This window comes from Heterodontus francisci, chromosome 3, assembly GCF_036365525.1.
Source record: "Heterodontus francisci isolate sHetFra1 chromosome 3, sHetFra1.hap1, whole genome shotgun sequence".
In the NCBI taxonomy this organism is placed as follows: Eukaryota; Metazoa; Chordata; class Chondrichthyes; order Heterodontiformes; family Heterodontidae; genus Heterodontus; species Heterodontus francisci.
In genome coordinates, this window is record NC_090373.1 from 69689116 (window position 1) to 69706377 (window position 17262).

General features: G+C 42.7%; 1 protein-coding gene across 5 annotated transcripts in view; it reads left to right on the forward strand.

Moving 5' to 3' along the window:
- The window catches only part of pla2g7 (phospholipase A2, group VII (platelet-activating factor acetylhydrolase, plasma)), a 161194-nt gene that overhangs the window by 33576 nt on the left and 110356 nt on the right, over positions 1-17262 (forward strand). For all 5 annotated transcript variants that reach the window (XM_068022999.1, XM_068023027.1, XM_068022989.1 and 2 more), the window contains exon 2: positions 5339-5451. In XM_068022999.1, coding sequence (XP_067879100.1) covers positions 5356-5451 — 96 coding nt within the window. In that variant the 5' untranslated portion in view covers positions 5339-5355. The remainder of the gene's footprint in view (positions 1-5338; positions 5452-17262) is intronic.

The following is a 17262-nucleotide window of genomic DNA, read 5'->3' on the forward strand; positions in this document are numbered from 1 at the left end:
GAGGAAAAGAATTTTCACCCAGAGGGTGGTTGGAATCTGGAATACGCTGCCTGAAGTGGTGGTAGAGGCAGGAACCCTCACAACTTTTAAGTAGTATTTAGATGAGTGCTTGAAACACCATAGCATACAAGGCTATGGGCCACGTGCTGGAAAATGGGACTAGAGTAGTTAGGCGCTTGATGGCCGGCTCAGACACAATGGGCCGAGGGGCCTGTTTCTGTGCTTTATAAGTCTATGACTCTATAACACGCAAAGCTCAACACCATCTAGGAAAAATTAGCCCACTTTATTGGCACCCTATCCAGCACCTTTCGCATTCACTCCCTCCACCACCGGCGCACAGTGGCAGCAGTGTGTACCTTCTATTAGATGTGCTGCAGCAACTCGCCAAGCCTCCTTTTGACAGCACCTTCCAAGCCCATGGCTTCTACCACCTGGAAGAACAAGGACAACAGGCACATGGGATCACCACCACCTGCAAGTCCCCCTCCAAAGCGCACCCCATCCTGACTTAGAACTGCATTATGGTTACTTCACTGTTGCTGGGTTAAAATCTTGGAACTCCCTTCCTGACTGGATATTACACAATGACTGCAGTGTTCAAGAGGGTGCACTATTGCCATTCTCAAGGGCAATTAGGAATCTGCAATAACTGCTGGCCTTGCCAGCAATGCCCAGATCCTATGAATGAATAATGAAAAAAACACAGTAAACATGGGTTCTTCAATTTTCCCTTTCATATTCTAAAAAAACAATCTCTTGGTTCAGCTAGACTCTGATGCAAACTCTATGAAAGATTTGACTATGAATGATGTAAATAATTGTGTTTTCATTTAACTTGACATTTAAAATTCCTTTTTCTTTCTTGAGTTTTAGCAATGTTCAAAATCAAAGCATTTGTACTCATTTTGTGGTACAATTTTTTTGACTGATTTTCTCGTCTTTCACACTAATAAAATGTGAATACCCCTCCAAAAAAAAAAGCCTGACTTTTTAAATTGGGAATAAAAACCAGCTTTAAGTACGATTCCTCATTTATTTGGTTTCTTTAAAAGAAAGCTGTTTTCAGAAAAGGGAGCCTTGCGCATTAGAACATAAGAAGAAATAGGAGCAGGAGTAAGCCATTCAGCCCCTCAAACCTGCTCCGGCATTCAATAAGGGCTGATCAGCACAGACATGATGGGCCGAAGGGCCTGTTTCTGTGCTGTATAACTCTGATTGTGGCTTTAACTCCACTTTCCTGTCTGTTACCGTAACCCTTGACTCCCTTGTCAAATCAAAAATCTGTCTAACTCAGCCATTATTTAAACAAACACACAGAATACGATGGCTTCAACTACATTGACGTGGATCTTTTTCTTCACCTGTGCGTGATGATTTAATGATTATTAGCAAGGTCACTGGATTGCAATCGAGAGCATCAATTGTGTGACTGTGTGATACCCCCAAGTGTCATGCTTATTCACTGAGTCACTGGGTGACTAATGTTTCTTTTCATATATTAAGAGAGTTATGCTTTTTAACTGGTGTCTGGTAGAATTGCTAATATTTTAGATTTTACCACCAGCAGTCTGCCAAACAAACACGTAATTAGATCAACTGTCTTAATATCTCCTTATGTAGGCTGGTGTCATCTTGTCTGATCATACTGCTATGAAGTCTTGGGATGCTTTTACTGTGTTAAAGGTGCTATATCATTGCAAGTTGTTACTTTAAAGATATAAATTAAATCAGACTTTTATTCAGGCTACCTGCTAGGATTGCCACCATTTTACATGTGGGCAAGTTAAGTCAGAGTAGCAGCATACTGTCCTTTTACTTGCAACCTGATCTAATTTCCTGAGCAGTGCAATGTACAGCATAAGATAATAGGATCCACATTGTGCCCATTTCCTTTGGCTGGCTGGTAAGATAGATGCAGTTGGAATCAAGCGGAAGAACATCTTTATCCTTAATTTAACATCTTCGAAATAAAATGTATACATTTGAAGAATGTGGCTGCATTAGATTTACAATTGAAAAGAAATATCTATGTATATATTTTCAATTGTAAATTGTAATCTATATATAGCTCTTTTTCAGTACTGCTTTTTCCTTGCCTCTTTGTAACCAGTCCCATTGATAATATCAATGTTGTGTTTACTTTTTTTTTAAATGGTTCTTTTCGGGAAGAAATCTTCACAATGGTTACTTGATACAATTAATGCTATGAAACTATTTATGTGCTTGTATTATATCTATTCACTGATCTATAACATTTGCTAACTGGAGATGTAAAGCAGAAGACAGTTTTGTAAATGCAGCTTAATTGCAAATGAGAGGTTGATATTCAAATGCTGTGGTTAGAAAGAAGTAAAAACAGTTTTGTGCTAAGTTGTAAAGAGGTTTAAAGATAGAGGTGATTTCAGATACGTTGTATTGCATAATTGGAATGATTAATACAACAGAGATGTGATTTCTCAATAGAAACCTTTGGCACGCAGGTTTTTATTTAGAGTGTGTGGTTGGAAACTCGAGTGGTTGTGCCAGGACTTTTTTTAAAATTCATTCATGGGATGTGGGCGTGCTGGCTAGGCCAGCATTTATTGCCCATCCCTAATTGCCCTTGAGAAGGTGGTGGTGAGCTGCCTTCTTGAACTGCTGCAGTCCATGTGAGGTAAGTACACCCACAGTGCTGTTAGGAAGGGAGTGCCAGGATTTTGACCTGGCAACAGTGAAGAAACAGCGATATAGTTCCAAGTCAGGTTGGTGTGTGACTTGGAGGGGAACTTGCAGGTGGTGGTGTTCCCATGCATTTGCTGCCCTTGTCCTTCCAATTGGTAGAGGTCACGGGTTTGGAAGGTGCTGTCGAAGGAGCCTTGGTGCCTTGCTGTAGTGCATCTTGTAGATGGTACACACTGCTGCCACTGTGCGTCGGTGGTGGAGGGAGTGAATGTTTGTGGATAGGGTGCCAATCAAGCGGGCTGCTTTGTCCTGGATGGTGTCGAGCTTCTTGAGTGTTGTTGGAGCTGCACTCATCCAGGCAAGTGGAGAGTATTACATCACACTCCTGACTTGTGCCTTGTAGATGGTAGATTGGGGAGTCAGGAGATGAATTACTTGCTGCAGGATTCCTAGTCTCTGACCTGCACTTGTGGCCATGGTATTGATGTGGCTACTCAAGTTCAGTTTCTGGTCAATAGTAGCCCCTAGGATGTTGGGATAGTGGGAGGATTCAGCGATGGTAATGCCATTGAATGTCAAGGGGAGATGGTTGGATTCTCTCATTGGAGATGGTCATTGCCTGGCACTTGTGTGGCCCAAATGTTACTTGCCACTTAACAGCCCAAGCCTGGATATTGTCCAGGTCTTGCTTCATTTCTGCACAGACTGCTTCAGTATCTGAGGAGTCGCGAATGGTGCTGAACATTGTGCAATCATCAGCGAACATCCCAACTTCTGACCTTTATGATTGAAGGAAGGTCATTGATGAAGCAGCTGAAGATGGTTGGGCCTAGGCCTACTTTGCTGTGGCTTCCAATCTAGTCCAGGTTTCAACAAAAACCTGCACGTATGTCATCCCTTAAATGTAGTAAAATGCCGCAGGGGACTTCACAGGTTTTTTTCATGGGATGTGGATGTCGCTGACAAGGCCAGCATTTATTGCCCATCCCTATTGGCTGCTGAGAAGTAATGGTGAGTTACCTTCTTTAACTTATGTCGACCATGTGTTGGTACAGCTACAGCGCTATACAGTGTGATCAGATGAAATAGACAAAATATGACAAAGTCCACACCAAAAAGGATACAAGGATAGATGACCCAAAGTTTTAAGAAGCATCTTAAAGGAGGTGAGAGAGGTAGAGGGCTGAAGAGGTTTAAGGAGGGAATTCCAGAGCTTAAGGCCTAGGCAAGTGAAAGAACAGCTGCCAATGGTAAAGTGATTAAAATGGGGGATGTAAAGATAGGGCACAATGCCATTCATGTTGAATGCTGTGTGGAGGAGTGGGGGGGTGGTGGGGGGGGTGGGGTGCGGGTGTGGGTGGTGTTTAAGAACCTTGGAGAGGTTCAGACATGTAGTTGTGGAAAAGATGGCAACAGATTTGGGAGGTGACAACACATTCAAGGACTTGCGAGGAAAGGGCAGTTGACAAAGGTATTAAGGATCTTTGTTTTTGGAAGATGACTACAGATTTGAAAGAGGGTGAGGGACAGTGCCTGAGGAGAGGAAACCATTTACAATATTGGTCATCAGGGAGGCCAGAAAGGTGGATCAGCAACTTGGTGGAAATATAGTCAAGATAGCAGGAGCTGGATCTCACAAGATCATTTTGGAGAGAAAGTGAGAGAAAATAGGGAAAAGGTAGGGAAGATGCAGGTTCATGGCTAGGATGTGTTTGGGTGGGGGGTGCAACCTTGGAAGTTTTGCCTGGTGGGCGAAGGGAAGGATGCAGAGGAGGCAGCTGACTGGATGGTCTCAATCTTGGTGATAAAGAGCTCTTTGTTCTTGTTTTTTGGTTTTGAAATATATCTGATCCTGGACCCCACTTACCTGAGGGCCAATATGACACTAGCAACAGTCCAATCTTGCACTTCTGTTCACTGGCGGGCTCTCATCTCACTGGCTGAAATGAGGCCCCTGGCTCAATATCAGTGGAGCCTCAGGCCTCGCCCGTCGGATGCATGAAATGGGTGCACCCAGGTTTGTGGGTTCTGGTTCCCAAAGCGCTCCATTGCTGGGTTTTTTCCTGCCATATCTGGATCTGCTGTGGATAAATTGATAGAGATCGATTGTTATGATTGGTCAACCATTCTGTTATTGTATCAAGCAACTATGCAGCTAGGATTGAAGAAGGCGAACTAGACGGCTCTTATTCTTTTTTTATTGAACAATTCCTATGCTGGTTGGGTACTTGGCTATGATAGTGCTGTTGAAGGTCATGAGCAGATTATTGGGCTTTCTTTCTTTCAAGATTGTGATTACTATCCTATGCTAAGTGTTTTCATCATTTTCTGCTTTGATTTATGGCATCTGCAGATTTTTTTGTTTTTTTGTAAAAAACAGTTTCTCACGTAAACAGCAACTGATTTTAAACTTATTAGCCACTGCGTAGGAAAGCCAAATTCAACAATTCCATACTTGCTTAAAGAAGCCGACCTTCTGAGTGGGAGATAAGAGACTTTTTTGGGAGACTTGCACTTTAATGCTTACCCAGAGTAATGATGAAACTGGTGAATCTCAGCAAACTAATTTCAAAATAATTTGTACAGAATTGATTGATCAGAAGAAGTATTGCTTCACAATATTGGTGGTGCAGTGGCATAACCAGTAGTTTCATTTTAAAAACTTTTTTTACAGATATATAGTCACAGAATATGGGGAACAGTGGCAGTCATTGTCTTGGGATCCCTGCTGGGAAGGGACCAAATCTCGTTGGATGTATTGATCTGATAGCTGATCACACAATTCAGGTAAGGTGCTATAAGATATGCAATGCAAGCAAAATTCAAAATCTAAATTATTCAATAATAGTTGTGAGAATTATTATGTACAGCAGCCAGGAATATACAAGCTTTCTCAATTGTTGAAGAGGATATCTGTAATATATAGAAAATGTAGAATAATAAATGTCAACTAGTTTAGATGAAGAAGTATTAAATATCTTTTACTTTTTTAGTTTATTTTGTTTTAATGTAGCTTAATTAATTTAAGAATGGCTTTTCAATACTACAAGCTGTTTAAGCAGCCCTGATTTTTTACCAGACACATCTGACTAAAGCCTGGCTACCCGACCAAACCCGACTACGTGTGTCTGATTCGGGTTGGGTCTGAATTCGGCGTCCAGCATTCGGGCTCGGGTCGGGTTGGGCTGGACTGTGCTGTTTTGTTTCATATTGTTTTTGTTTTAGTCTATGATCTTTTTCGGTTTCAAAAATATGTTTGTTATTTCAGGTCGGGTCGGGCATTTAAAAAAAAATTATAGGACTCGGGTCAAGGTCTGGTTCGGGTTGGCTGTTATTGGGTCGGGTTTTAATCTTATACCCGAGCCAGGCTTTACGTCTGACAAGAAGGAGGCTGGGTCATTGAATATATTCAAGGCTGAGTTAGACAGATTTTTGATCTACAACTGTGTCGAGGGTTGTGGGGGGCAAGCAAGAAAGTGGAGTTAAGGCCACAATCAGATCAGTCATGATCTTATTGAATGACCGAGCAGGCTCAAAAGGTTTTATGGCCTACTCCTCCTGCTTGTGTTATGTTCTTATTGGGGTAACCATGTGAGAATGAGATGTGCGTGACCGTCCTTTGGATTAGGAAGAGGAAATGGGGATGGTGCAAGGATCCCCTGAGTCTGAATTTCAGTAATGGATAACTATGACAGTGTTAGCCAGAGGCAAAACCACAGCACCATGGACTATTTGAAGAGGGGGAAAGGCAGTGCAGTAAGAATAGGGGAGTCCATAGATAGAAAAATGCACAGGCACATTTGTAGCTGTAACCCACAGTTCTAAACGGTGTGTTGCTGCCTAGGGGCCAGCCTGAAAGATACTGCAGCATGGATGTAAAAGAATTCACAAAAGAAAGACAAGCAGTCAGGAGTCATGGCTCATGTTGTAACTATAAAGAAATTGAATTGAGGCCCATTCAGCAAAGGAGCTGTATTAAAGAGCAGAACATTAAGGATAATAAACTCGGGGTTAAGAAATAGGAAGATAGTGAGGATCAATGCATGGTGCAGGATGAGGGGCTTCAGATCCTTGAGGCATTAGTGACGAGGATTCTGTTCCTCACTCGAAGAACACTCCTCCCACACTCGGGTTTGTGGCACCATGACTTGAACAGAATAACCTGCCAGACAAGTTTCTTCTGATAACTCACAATTACTTTATTGAATTATTCACAATCCTTAGAGAAGGGTTACATTCAGCAATCACAAGTTACAGTTGCAACTACAGTTACGTGACCCAGGATCCTGTCCTGCTAGAGGCTAAACTCCTGTCAGGCAAGCCCTCCATCTGCCAAGAATGAGGAAAATTAATTTCGCCACATGAACATTGATTTTGGGTTGTTGGTGAAGAAAGAACTTGCTTTAAAAAACAGTTGAAGACTTTGGCTGGAGAGAGGCATTAGTGTATCCACAGACAGTACTTCAAAGGACAAAGGAGCTATTCCGTGCTCCAGTTTAATCCACAATGGGCTTTTGATTACCAGGCATTGAAGATGGAAAGGCTAGCATTCCAGGTTAACTGCTAAAATGGCTGAATACACAAACAGACGTGGTTCGACCAGTTTGATCACCTGACTGGCTGACTGTTGGAGTTCCAACAGGGATTTTGAACTCAGAAGGCTGTTTTCTCCTGGACTGAGAACACCTCTCTCCTGTCTCCTCTCATTTCGCTCTCACCAGCTTTGGAAACCATTTAAGACATATGAACCCCAAGAGCGAAAAGTCTCCTACAGGGTTTAAGAAGAATACTGGGCCCCAACAAAATGCAAGATCACTTACAGAAGGACGACAGTGAGCTCGAAGCACAATAAACAAGAAACTCTTCTGATATTGCCTCAAACCTTTCCATTTTATTTTTCTTCTATTTTCTGTCCCCATTTGCAGTGTGTATTGCGTGTGCATGCTAGTGTGGGCGCGTCGTATATCCGTAGGCATTAACCATATTAAAGTTTAACTTTAATATGCCCATGAGGGAGGTGGAAGCAGAGACAATCAATGATTTCCAAAGGAAATTGGATGGGCAGTTGCAGGACATAAACTTGCAGGGCTACGTAGATTGAGCAGGGGAGTGGAACTAACTGGATTGCTCCACAGAGAGCCAGATAACATTGGAAAATAGTAAAGGATTTTAAAAACACAAAAAGTAAACAAATAGTTAACAAAAAAGTAGGGCCAATTAAAAATTGAATAGGAAATCTTACTGAGGATGAAAGAATGGCAGAGATGCGAAATGAATTATTTTGGCAGATTTTTTTCCAGCCAGTTCTGGTGCTTATGGGATGGGATAGTACCAGAAAATGACATTAGTCGGGATCCCTAATTAATCCCACTCTATTCTGGCTTTCCCTGGGGTGGGCTCTGAAGCCTGTGGGGAAACCCCGAGGGTCTGGCGGGAAAGCAATTGAGGTGTTTAAAAAGGCAATTAAGAGCTTTTTAACCATGATTTTTTATTTTGTATTTTTATGGGATCTGGGCATTGCTGGCAAGGTCAGTATCTGTTGCCCATCCCTAATTGCCCTTGAGAGGTGCTGGTGAGTCGCCTTCTTGAACCACTGCAGTCACACAGTGCTGTTAGGAAGGGAGTTCCAGGTTTTTTACCCAGTGACCGTGAAGGAATGACATAATTCCATATCAGGATGTTGTGTGGCTTTGGGGGGAAACTTGTAGGTGGTGGTGTTCCCATGTGTCTGCTGCCCTTGTCCTTCTAGGTGGTAAATGTCATGGGTTTGGAAGATGCTGTTGAAGAAATCTTGGTGAATTGCTGCTGTGCTCGTATATACGAACATTTATATTAGGAGCAGGAATAGGCCACTTGGACCTTCGAGCCTGTTCCGCCATTCAGTAAGTTCATGACTGAACTGATTACTCCACATTTTCACCTGCCCCCAATAACCTTCCACCCCCTTGCTTATCAAGAATCTATCTACCTCTGCCTTAAAAATATTCAAAGACTCTGCTTCCACTGCTTTTTGAGGAAGAGAATTCAATAGACTCACAAACCTCAGAGAAAATTTCTCCTCATCTCTGTCTTAAATGGGCTACCCCTTATTTTTAAACAGTGACCCCTAGTTCTAGATTCTCCCACAAGGGGAAACATCCTTTCCACATCCACCCTGTCAAGACCCCTCAGGATCTTATATGTTTCAATCAAGTTGTCTTTTACTCTTCTAAATTTCAGCAGATACAAGCCTAGCCTGTCCAGTCTTTCGTCGTAAGACAGCCTGCCCATTCCAGGTATTAGTCTAGTAAACCTTCTCTGTACTGCCTCCAACGCATTTACATCCTTCCTTAAATAAGGAGACCAGTACTGTACACAGTACTCCAATTTTGGTCTCACTAATGCCCTGTATAGCTGAAGCATAATCTCCCTACTTTTGTATTCAATTCCCCTAGCGATAAATGATAACATTCAATTAGCTTTCCTAATTATGTGCTGTACCTGCATACTAACCTTTTGCAATTCATGCACTAGGACACCCAGATCCCTTTGCATCTCAGAGCTCTGCAATCTCTCACCATTTAGATAATATGCTGCTTTTTTATTCTTCCTGCCAAAGTGGACAATTTCCCACTTTCCCACATTATCCTCCATTTATGCTGAAAGTAAGCATGCAGGTGCAGCAGACAGTTAAGAAGGCAAATGGTATGTTGGCCTTCATAGCGAGAGGATTCAAGTACAGGAGCAAGGATGTCTTGCTGCAATTATACAAGGCCTTTGTGAGACCACATTGGAGTATTGTGTGCAGTTTTGGTCTCCTTATCTGAGGAAGGATGTTCTTGCTATGGAGGGAGTGCAGCGAAGGTTTACCAGACTGATTCCTGGGATGGCAGGACTGACATATGAAGAGAGATTGAGTTGATTAGGCTTGTATTCGCTAGAGTTTAGAAGAATGAGAGGGGATCTCAGAAACCTACAAAATTCTAACTGGACTGGACAGACGAGATGCAGGAAGGATGTTCCCGATGGCGAGGGAGTTCAGGACCAGGGATCACAATCTAAGGATAAGGGATAAGCCATTTAGCACTGAGATGAAGAGGGATTACTTCACTCAGAGTGGTGAACCTGTGGAATTCTCGACAACAGAAAGCAGTTGAGGCCAAATCATTAAATATATTCAAAAAAAAAAGTTAGTTATAGTTCTTGGGACTAAAGGGATCAAGGGATACAGGGAGAAAGCGGGAACAGGATAGTGAGTTTGGATAATCAGCCATGATCGTATTGAATGGGCCGAATGGCCTACTCCTGCTCCTATTTCTATTTGCCAAGTCTTTGCCCACTCACTTAACCTATCTATACCCCTTTGTAGCCCCCTTATGTCCTCTTCACAAGTTACTTTCCTACCTATATTAAAAGCAAAATACTGCGGATGCTGGAAATCTGAAACAAAAACAAGAAATGCTGGAATCACTCAGCAGGTCTGGCAGCATCTATGGAAAGAGAAGCAGAGTTAACGTTTCGGGTCAGTGACCCTTCTTCGAAGAAGAAACGTTAACTCTGCTTCTCTTTCCATAGATGCTGCCAGACCTGCTGAGTGATTCCAGCATTTCTTGTTTTTACTTTCCTACCTATCTTTGTGTCATCAGTAAATTCACCTGTCATTTATATAAATTGTAAAATGTTGAGGCCTCAGCACAGATCTCTGTGGCACACCACTTGTTATATCTTGCCAACCAGAAAATGATTCATTTATGCCTACTTTGTTTCCTGTTAGCTCGCCAATCTTCTATCCATGCCAATATGTTACTCCCTACACCATGACCTTTTACTTTCTGCAGTAACCTTTGATGTGGCACCTTATCAAATGCCTTCTGAAATCTAAGTACAATACATCCACCGGTTCCCCTTTATCCACAGCATATGTAGCTCCCTCAAAGAACTCCAATAAATTGGTTAAACATCATTTCCCTTTCACAAAACCATGTTGACTCTGCCTGATTGATTACCTTGAATTTTTCTAAATGCCCTGCTATAGCGTCTTTAGTAATAGATTCTAACATCTTCCCTAAGACAGAAGTTAAGCTAACTGGCCTGTAGTTTCCTGCTTTCTGTCTCTCTCCCTTTTTGAATAAAGGGGTTACATTCGCTATTTTCCAATCTAACGGAACTTTCCCCGAATCTAGGGAATTTTGGAAAATTAAAACTAACGCATCAACTGTCTCACTAGCCACTTCTTTTAACGCCCGAGGATGAAGTCCATCAGGACCCGGGGACTTGTCAGCCGCAGCTGCAGCAATTTGTTCCGTACCACTTCCCTGGTCATTGTAATTTTCTTGAGTTCCTCCCTCCCTTCCATTTCCTGACTTACAGCTAATATTAGGCTGTTGCTTGTATCCTCAATAGTCAAGACCGATGCAAAATATCTGTACAAAATTCACCTGCCATCTCCTTATTATCCATTATTAATTTCCCAGACTCACTTTCTATAGGACCAATGCTCACTTTGTTAACTTTTTTCTTTTTTAAATATCTATAGAAACTCTTACTATCTGCCTTTATATTTCTAGCTCGCTTTCTCTCGTACTCTAATTTTACCTTCCTTTTCAATTTTTTAGTAATTCTTTGCTGTTTATATTCTGTTCAATCCTCTGACCTGCTTCCCATCATTGTGCAATTATAGGCTTTTTCTTTAAGTTTGATACTATCTTTAACTTTTTTAGTTAACCACGGATGGCGGGTTCCACCCTTGGAATGTTTCTTTCTCGTTGAAATGTATCTATTCTATGTATTCTGAAATATCCCCTTAAATGTCTGCCACTGCGTCTCTATTGACCCATCCCTTTACCTGATTTGCCAGTTCTCTTTAGCTAGCTCTGCTTTCATGCCCTCATAATTGCCCTTATTTAAGTTTAAAATACTAGTGTCAGACCCACTCTTCTCTCCCTCAAACTGAATGTAAAATTCAATCATGTTATGATCGCTGCTACTTAGGGGCGCCTCAACTATGAGGTCATTAATTCATCCTATCTCGTTGCACAATACCAGGTCTAGTATAGCCTGCTCTCTGGTTGTCTCCAGAATGTATTGTTCCAAGAAATTATCCTGAAAACATTCTATGTATTCCTCATCCAGGCTACCTCTGCCCATCTGATTTTTCCAGTCTATATGTAGGTTAAAATCCCCCATAATTATCGCTCTACCTTTCTGACAAGCTGCCATTATTTCTTCCTTTTATACCCTGTCCTCCAGTGTGGTTAATGATAGGTGGCCTGTACACCACTTCCACAAATGACTTCTTGGGTTTGATTTCTCACCTGTACCCAAATAGTTCTATATCCTGGTCTCCTGAACTTTGGTCTGGATTGCACTAATACCATCATTAATTAAGAGAGCTATCTCTCCACCTTTTCCTAGCTTCTTGTCCTTCCTAAATGCCATATACCCTTCAATATTCACGTCCCAATCTGTCGTCCTGCATTCATGCTCTGTAATGGCTATCAGACCGTACTTATTTATTTCTATTTGCACTCTCAGTTTATCTGTTTTGTTTTGAATGCTGCATGCATTCAGATACAGAGCCTTTAGTTTTGTCCTTTTTTATTATTTTTGTAACCTCTAGCCTTATCTGCTGATTTACTCTTAGATTTGTATGGTACATACTGCTGCCACTGTGCATCAGTGGTGGAGGGAGTGAATGTTTAAATTGTTGGATGGGGTGCTGATTAAGTGGACTGCCTTGTCTTGGATGGTGTTGGGTTTCTTGAGTGTTGTTAGAGTTGCAGTCATCCAGGCAAGTGGAGAGTATTCCATCATACTCCTAACTTGTGTCTCATAGATGATGGATGGGTTTTGGGGAGTCAGGAGGTGAGGTACCCAGGATGCTGATGGTGGGGGATTCAGCGATGGTAATGCCATTGAATGTCAAAAGGAGATGGTTAGAATCCCTCTTGTTTGAAATGGTCATTGCCCGGTACGTTTGTCGCACATCTGTTACTTGCCACTTATCAGCCCAAGTCTGAATGTTGTCCAGGTCCCGCTGCATATGGACGCGGACTGCTTCAGTATCTGAGGGGTTGCAAATTCCTTCTTTCCCAACAAGGAATGGCTTCCGCACTGTGTCTGCACCTCGTCAGGGTCACTGAGATGAATGCACACCGGGAAGAAACTGACAAGCTGGGAAGGCTTTGATCAGTTATACTGAAGAGCTCCAGCCATGGCCTTAACGAGACTGCTGTTAAAAGCACTTCTGTCCAAGTGCATTCTCTGCTTGACAGATGATTGCCAACTTGTTGGAGGGTGCTTTGCCTGACTGGCCCTTCACTCATCTTCACGGCATGGTGACCAACTTATGCAGTTCCACCTTTCACCTGTGCTGAGGGGCAAGAGTAGAGGCCACACCACTCCCAACAGCTCCAGCAGGAGCAACAGCAGCAGTAGCTGCCTTCTCCTCAATCACATGCCCCTCCACAGGGCAGTTGGGTTAGACACAGCACTTCAACTGGAAGGAGGCAAGTCCCCCAAAACGGTCTACAAGCGGAGGATCAGCACTCTCAACATGGCTGAACACAGTGCTTTGGGTGGGTCAGGCTTTCAAAGCAGTTCGCTGCTGATATCTGCAGCCTCCTAGAACAAGACTTCCTTCCCAATGGAGCAATGGACACGCATTGCCCATTGACAAAGTGTCTCGCTGTAGGGCCACCATCCTCGCCCCCACTCCCAGGTCTCTGCCTCTCATCAAGCTGTATGTTCTGTTCTTCAAGGAAAGAAAGCAGAGAGGTGTGGGTGTTTGTAATGGCTTGTGTGGAAAGGAGCGAAGGACACCATTTGGTCAGAGGCATGGATGCAAGAGGGCAATGGGCTAAGTGAGAATGTTGGCTTTTCGGCTAGGATGTAAGTTGCCTGGAGAGAGTTGAATGATTGGAGCTGCAAGGTATATTGACCTGAGGAATCCTGTGCAGGAGAATGCTGGGCAAGTCAGAGAGTGGGGCTTGTCACCTGAAAGTGTTATGCCACTCACCTGTCATGCCCTCTTGAGGCCCTGTATCCTCATGTGCACTGTCTCCAACTTGAAGGGACCACACCCCTGACTTCCTTGGTCACTTTCAGCCACTCCTGCTTGGTTGGAGAGGTTGTCCTCTTCTTCCCCTCTTTGGGAGAGTTCATCTCACTGCAGTCCCTCAGATCCTGCAGCAGGACCTCCAGGTAAGTTTGAATGACCTGGGGAGCAGCCCTCCCAGGTCTCCTGTCCATTTCTGTGGTTGCTGCAGCCTTAAAAATCCAAGTGCTGGTTGTAACCCTTTAATTAGAAATCCTTGCTTTGACAGGATGAAAACGGATCCTGCTCTCCCTGATTGGTCAGGGAGCCCCAAGACGGGATGTTAATGTCATTGCTCTGGGAAAGAGCCTCAGTGCAGCCTGTTCATAAGGAAATTGGACTGCTAACCCAAAAATGGTCCTGCTGTTCCAGCTGCGATTAAATGGAGAAGATTCCACCCTTTGCCTCTGTTTTTACAAAAGAGTGGTAACAGAAGTGAAGAGGTAGAAGGAGAAGAGGTGGAGCAATTAGTTAGGATTTATTAAATGGAGTGGTGGACATAAAACATGATCTCTGACAGCTAATTAATAGGCTAACTGATAATCCTGAACATGTGTGCACTGCTTGAGGCACAGCATGTATATTATCATAGGTACAGCTTCTCGGGAATCTTGATCTCCTTATGGAAACTTTTGTTTTTGCTGTGAATACAAGATAATAGTACATAGAAATAATTACATGGCCACTTTCCATGAGGAAGTTTCTATTTGGCTCATTTTAGTCTGTGTTGCTATTTACCTGCCACATGAGAAAATAGTTCTAATCGCATTTACCACTCCTGTTTCCATATCCCTTCATCCCCTTTCCTTCATCCATCCATACAATCAATCTTAAGGTTTTCTAAAGGCTCATCATTTTCTCCTAGATTTTATATTCTATTCCTCTTATGATAGTTTTTTTTTCCAACCATATCACCTGAAGTGCTACCTTTAATGTTATGTGAATCTGTACCTTCAAGACAACTGCTCTTCCAAACCATCAAGGCTGTTACTTTTGTTACGACCGCAGCGGGAGCAACACAGTCAATTCAGTTCTGTCACTCCACAGTTTGAAGCATATTATTAAGCTTTCACAGCAAATTTAAACTCTCTTGTAACCCCAGAATGAAACAGACCAAACCAGGTATCTTTAGACAACAACAAATTAACTATTCTTAAAAAAAAATCTTAAACACTATTAAGATAAACCTATGTCAAAAGACCTTATTTTTAATCTAATTCCCCATTCACACACATCTTTTCTTTCTTTTGGGCCTCCTTATCTCGAGAGACAATGGATACGCGCCTGGAGGTGGTCAGTGGTTTGTGAAGCAGCGCCTGGAGTGGCTATAAAGGCCAATTCTGGAGTGACAGGCTCTTCCACAGGTGCTGCAGAGAAATTTGTTTGTTGGGGCTGTTGCACAGTTGGCTCTCCCCTTGCGCCTCTGTCTTTTTTCCTGCCAACTACTAAGTCTCTTCGACTCGCCACAATTTAGCCCTGTCTTTATGGCTGCCCGCACACATACACACAAAAAAAACTAACAGTTAACTGGTTTTAAAAGTGGAGTTTTTAAGATTAGCTGTCTCTTAAGAATAAATAAAATAAGTACATTTTTGTAGGTTACATTCCTGATGGATGAGGGCTTCTAATGTGGATTTGATGAAAATAGTCCTTCAAAAGATAGGCATTCAACTCTTTGGCTGCAGCAAGCATTAAACAGTTTTTTGAATGATGAGCACAACAATCCAAACAGTTTCTTGAAAAGAAGGCTTTTCTTCTTTACTCAGGGAATTAACTTGGCTTGTAGTTTGTAGAATTTTTGCTGAGAGGAAATAAACAGCTTTCTTCTCTTCAGTTTGCCACACTGGAAAGTCTCTCAATGAAATGGTTTCTGCCAGTTCCCTGCACAGCCAAGTGGAAACATTACCATGTGACCTCTCACTCCTGATGTTGCCCAGGATAACAAAAATGCAGCTGCTGCACACTGTGTCTCAGAATGTTCTCACCCTTAAAGGTGCACACACTGTTATTAATCCAAGGAGAAAAAATAATTACAGGTCCATGACACTTTTCAGAGTACAATTACTGCTGTAATTTTTTTAACCACACTTACGAATAAAATGGTAAATTAAATTTAATATTATTAGCCCATTGCCCCATATTGTCACTATCCCTTTGCAGCTTCCTTTTGTCTTCTTAAAAAAAAAACTGTATCTTCTATTTTGGTATCATCTGCTAATGGCAGATATGCAAGTTATTTTTATGCACAGAGAACAGAAGTGTCCACAGAAGAGAACCCTGTTGAACGCCACTACACATTTCTAACCAGTCTAGGAAAACACTTAACTCATACTCTTGCCTCCCTTCCAACCAATTTTTATTCCAGTTTTTTTTCATCATCCCCTCCCCCTCCCAATTCCATACCACAAAGAACAAAGATAATTACAGCACAGGAACAGGCCCTTCGGCCCTCCAAGCCTGCGCCGATCCAGATCCTCTCTCTAAACATGTCGCCTATTTTCTAAGGTTCTGTATCTCTTTTCTTCCTGCCCATTCATGTATCTGTCTAGATACATCTTAAAGGACGCCATCGTGCCCGCATCTACCACCTCCGCTGGCAACGCGTTCCAGGCACCCACCACCCTCTGCGTAAAGAACCTTCCACGCATATCCCCCCTGAACTTTTCCCCTTTCACTTTGAACTCGTGTCCTCTAGTAATTGAATCCCCCACTCTGGGGAAAAAGCCTCTTGCTATCCACCCTGTCTATACCTCTCATGATTTTGTACACCTCAATCAGGTCCCCCCTCAACCTCCGTCTCTCTAATGAAAATAATCCTAATCTACTCAACCTCTCTTCATAGCTAGCGCCCTCCATACCAGGCAACATCCTGGTGAACCTCCTCTGCACCCTCTCCAAAGCATCCACATCCTTTTGGTAATGTGGCGACCAGAACTGTACGCAGTATTCCAAATGTGGCCGAACCAAAGTCCTATACAACTGTAACATGACCTGCCAACTCTTGTACTCAATACCCCGTCCGATGAAGGAAAGCATGCCGTATGCCTTCTTGACCACTCTATTTACCTGATTTGCCACCTTCAGGGAACAGTGGACCTGAACACCCAAATCTCTCTGGACATCAATTTTCCCCAGGACTTTTCCATTTACTGTATAATTCACTCTTGAATTGGATCTTCCAAAATGAATCACCTCGCATTTGCCCTGATTGAACTCCATCTGCCATTTCTCTGCCTAACTCTCCAATCTATCTATATTCTGCTGTATTCTCTGACAGTCCCCTTCACTATCTGCTACTCCACCAATCTTAGTGTCGTCTGCAAACTTGCTAATCAGTCCACCTATACTTTCCTCCAAATCATTAATGTATATCACAAACAACAGTGGTCCTAGCACGGATCCCTGTGGAACACCACTGGTCACACGTCTCCATTTTGAGAAACTCCCTTCTACTGCTACTCTCTGTCTCCTGTTGCCCAGCCAGTTCTTTATCCATCTAGCTAGTACCATTAATCTTGTGTCAT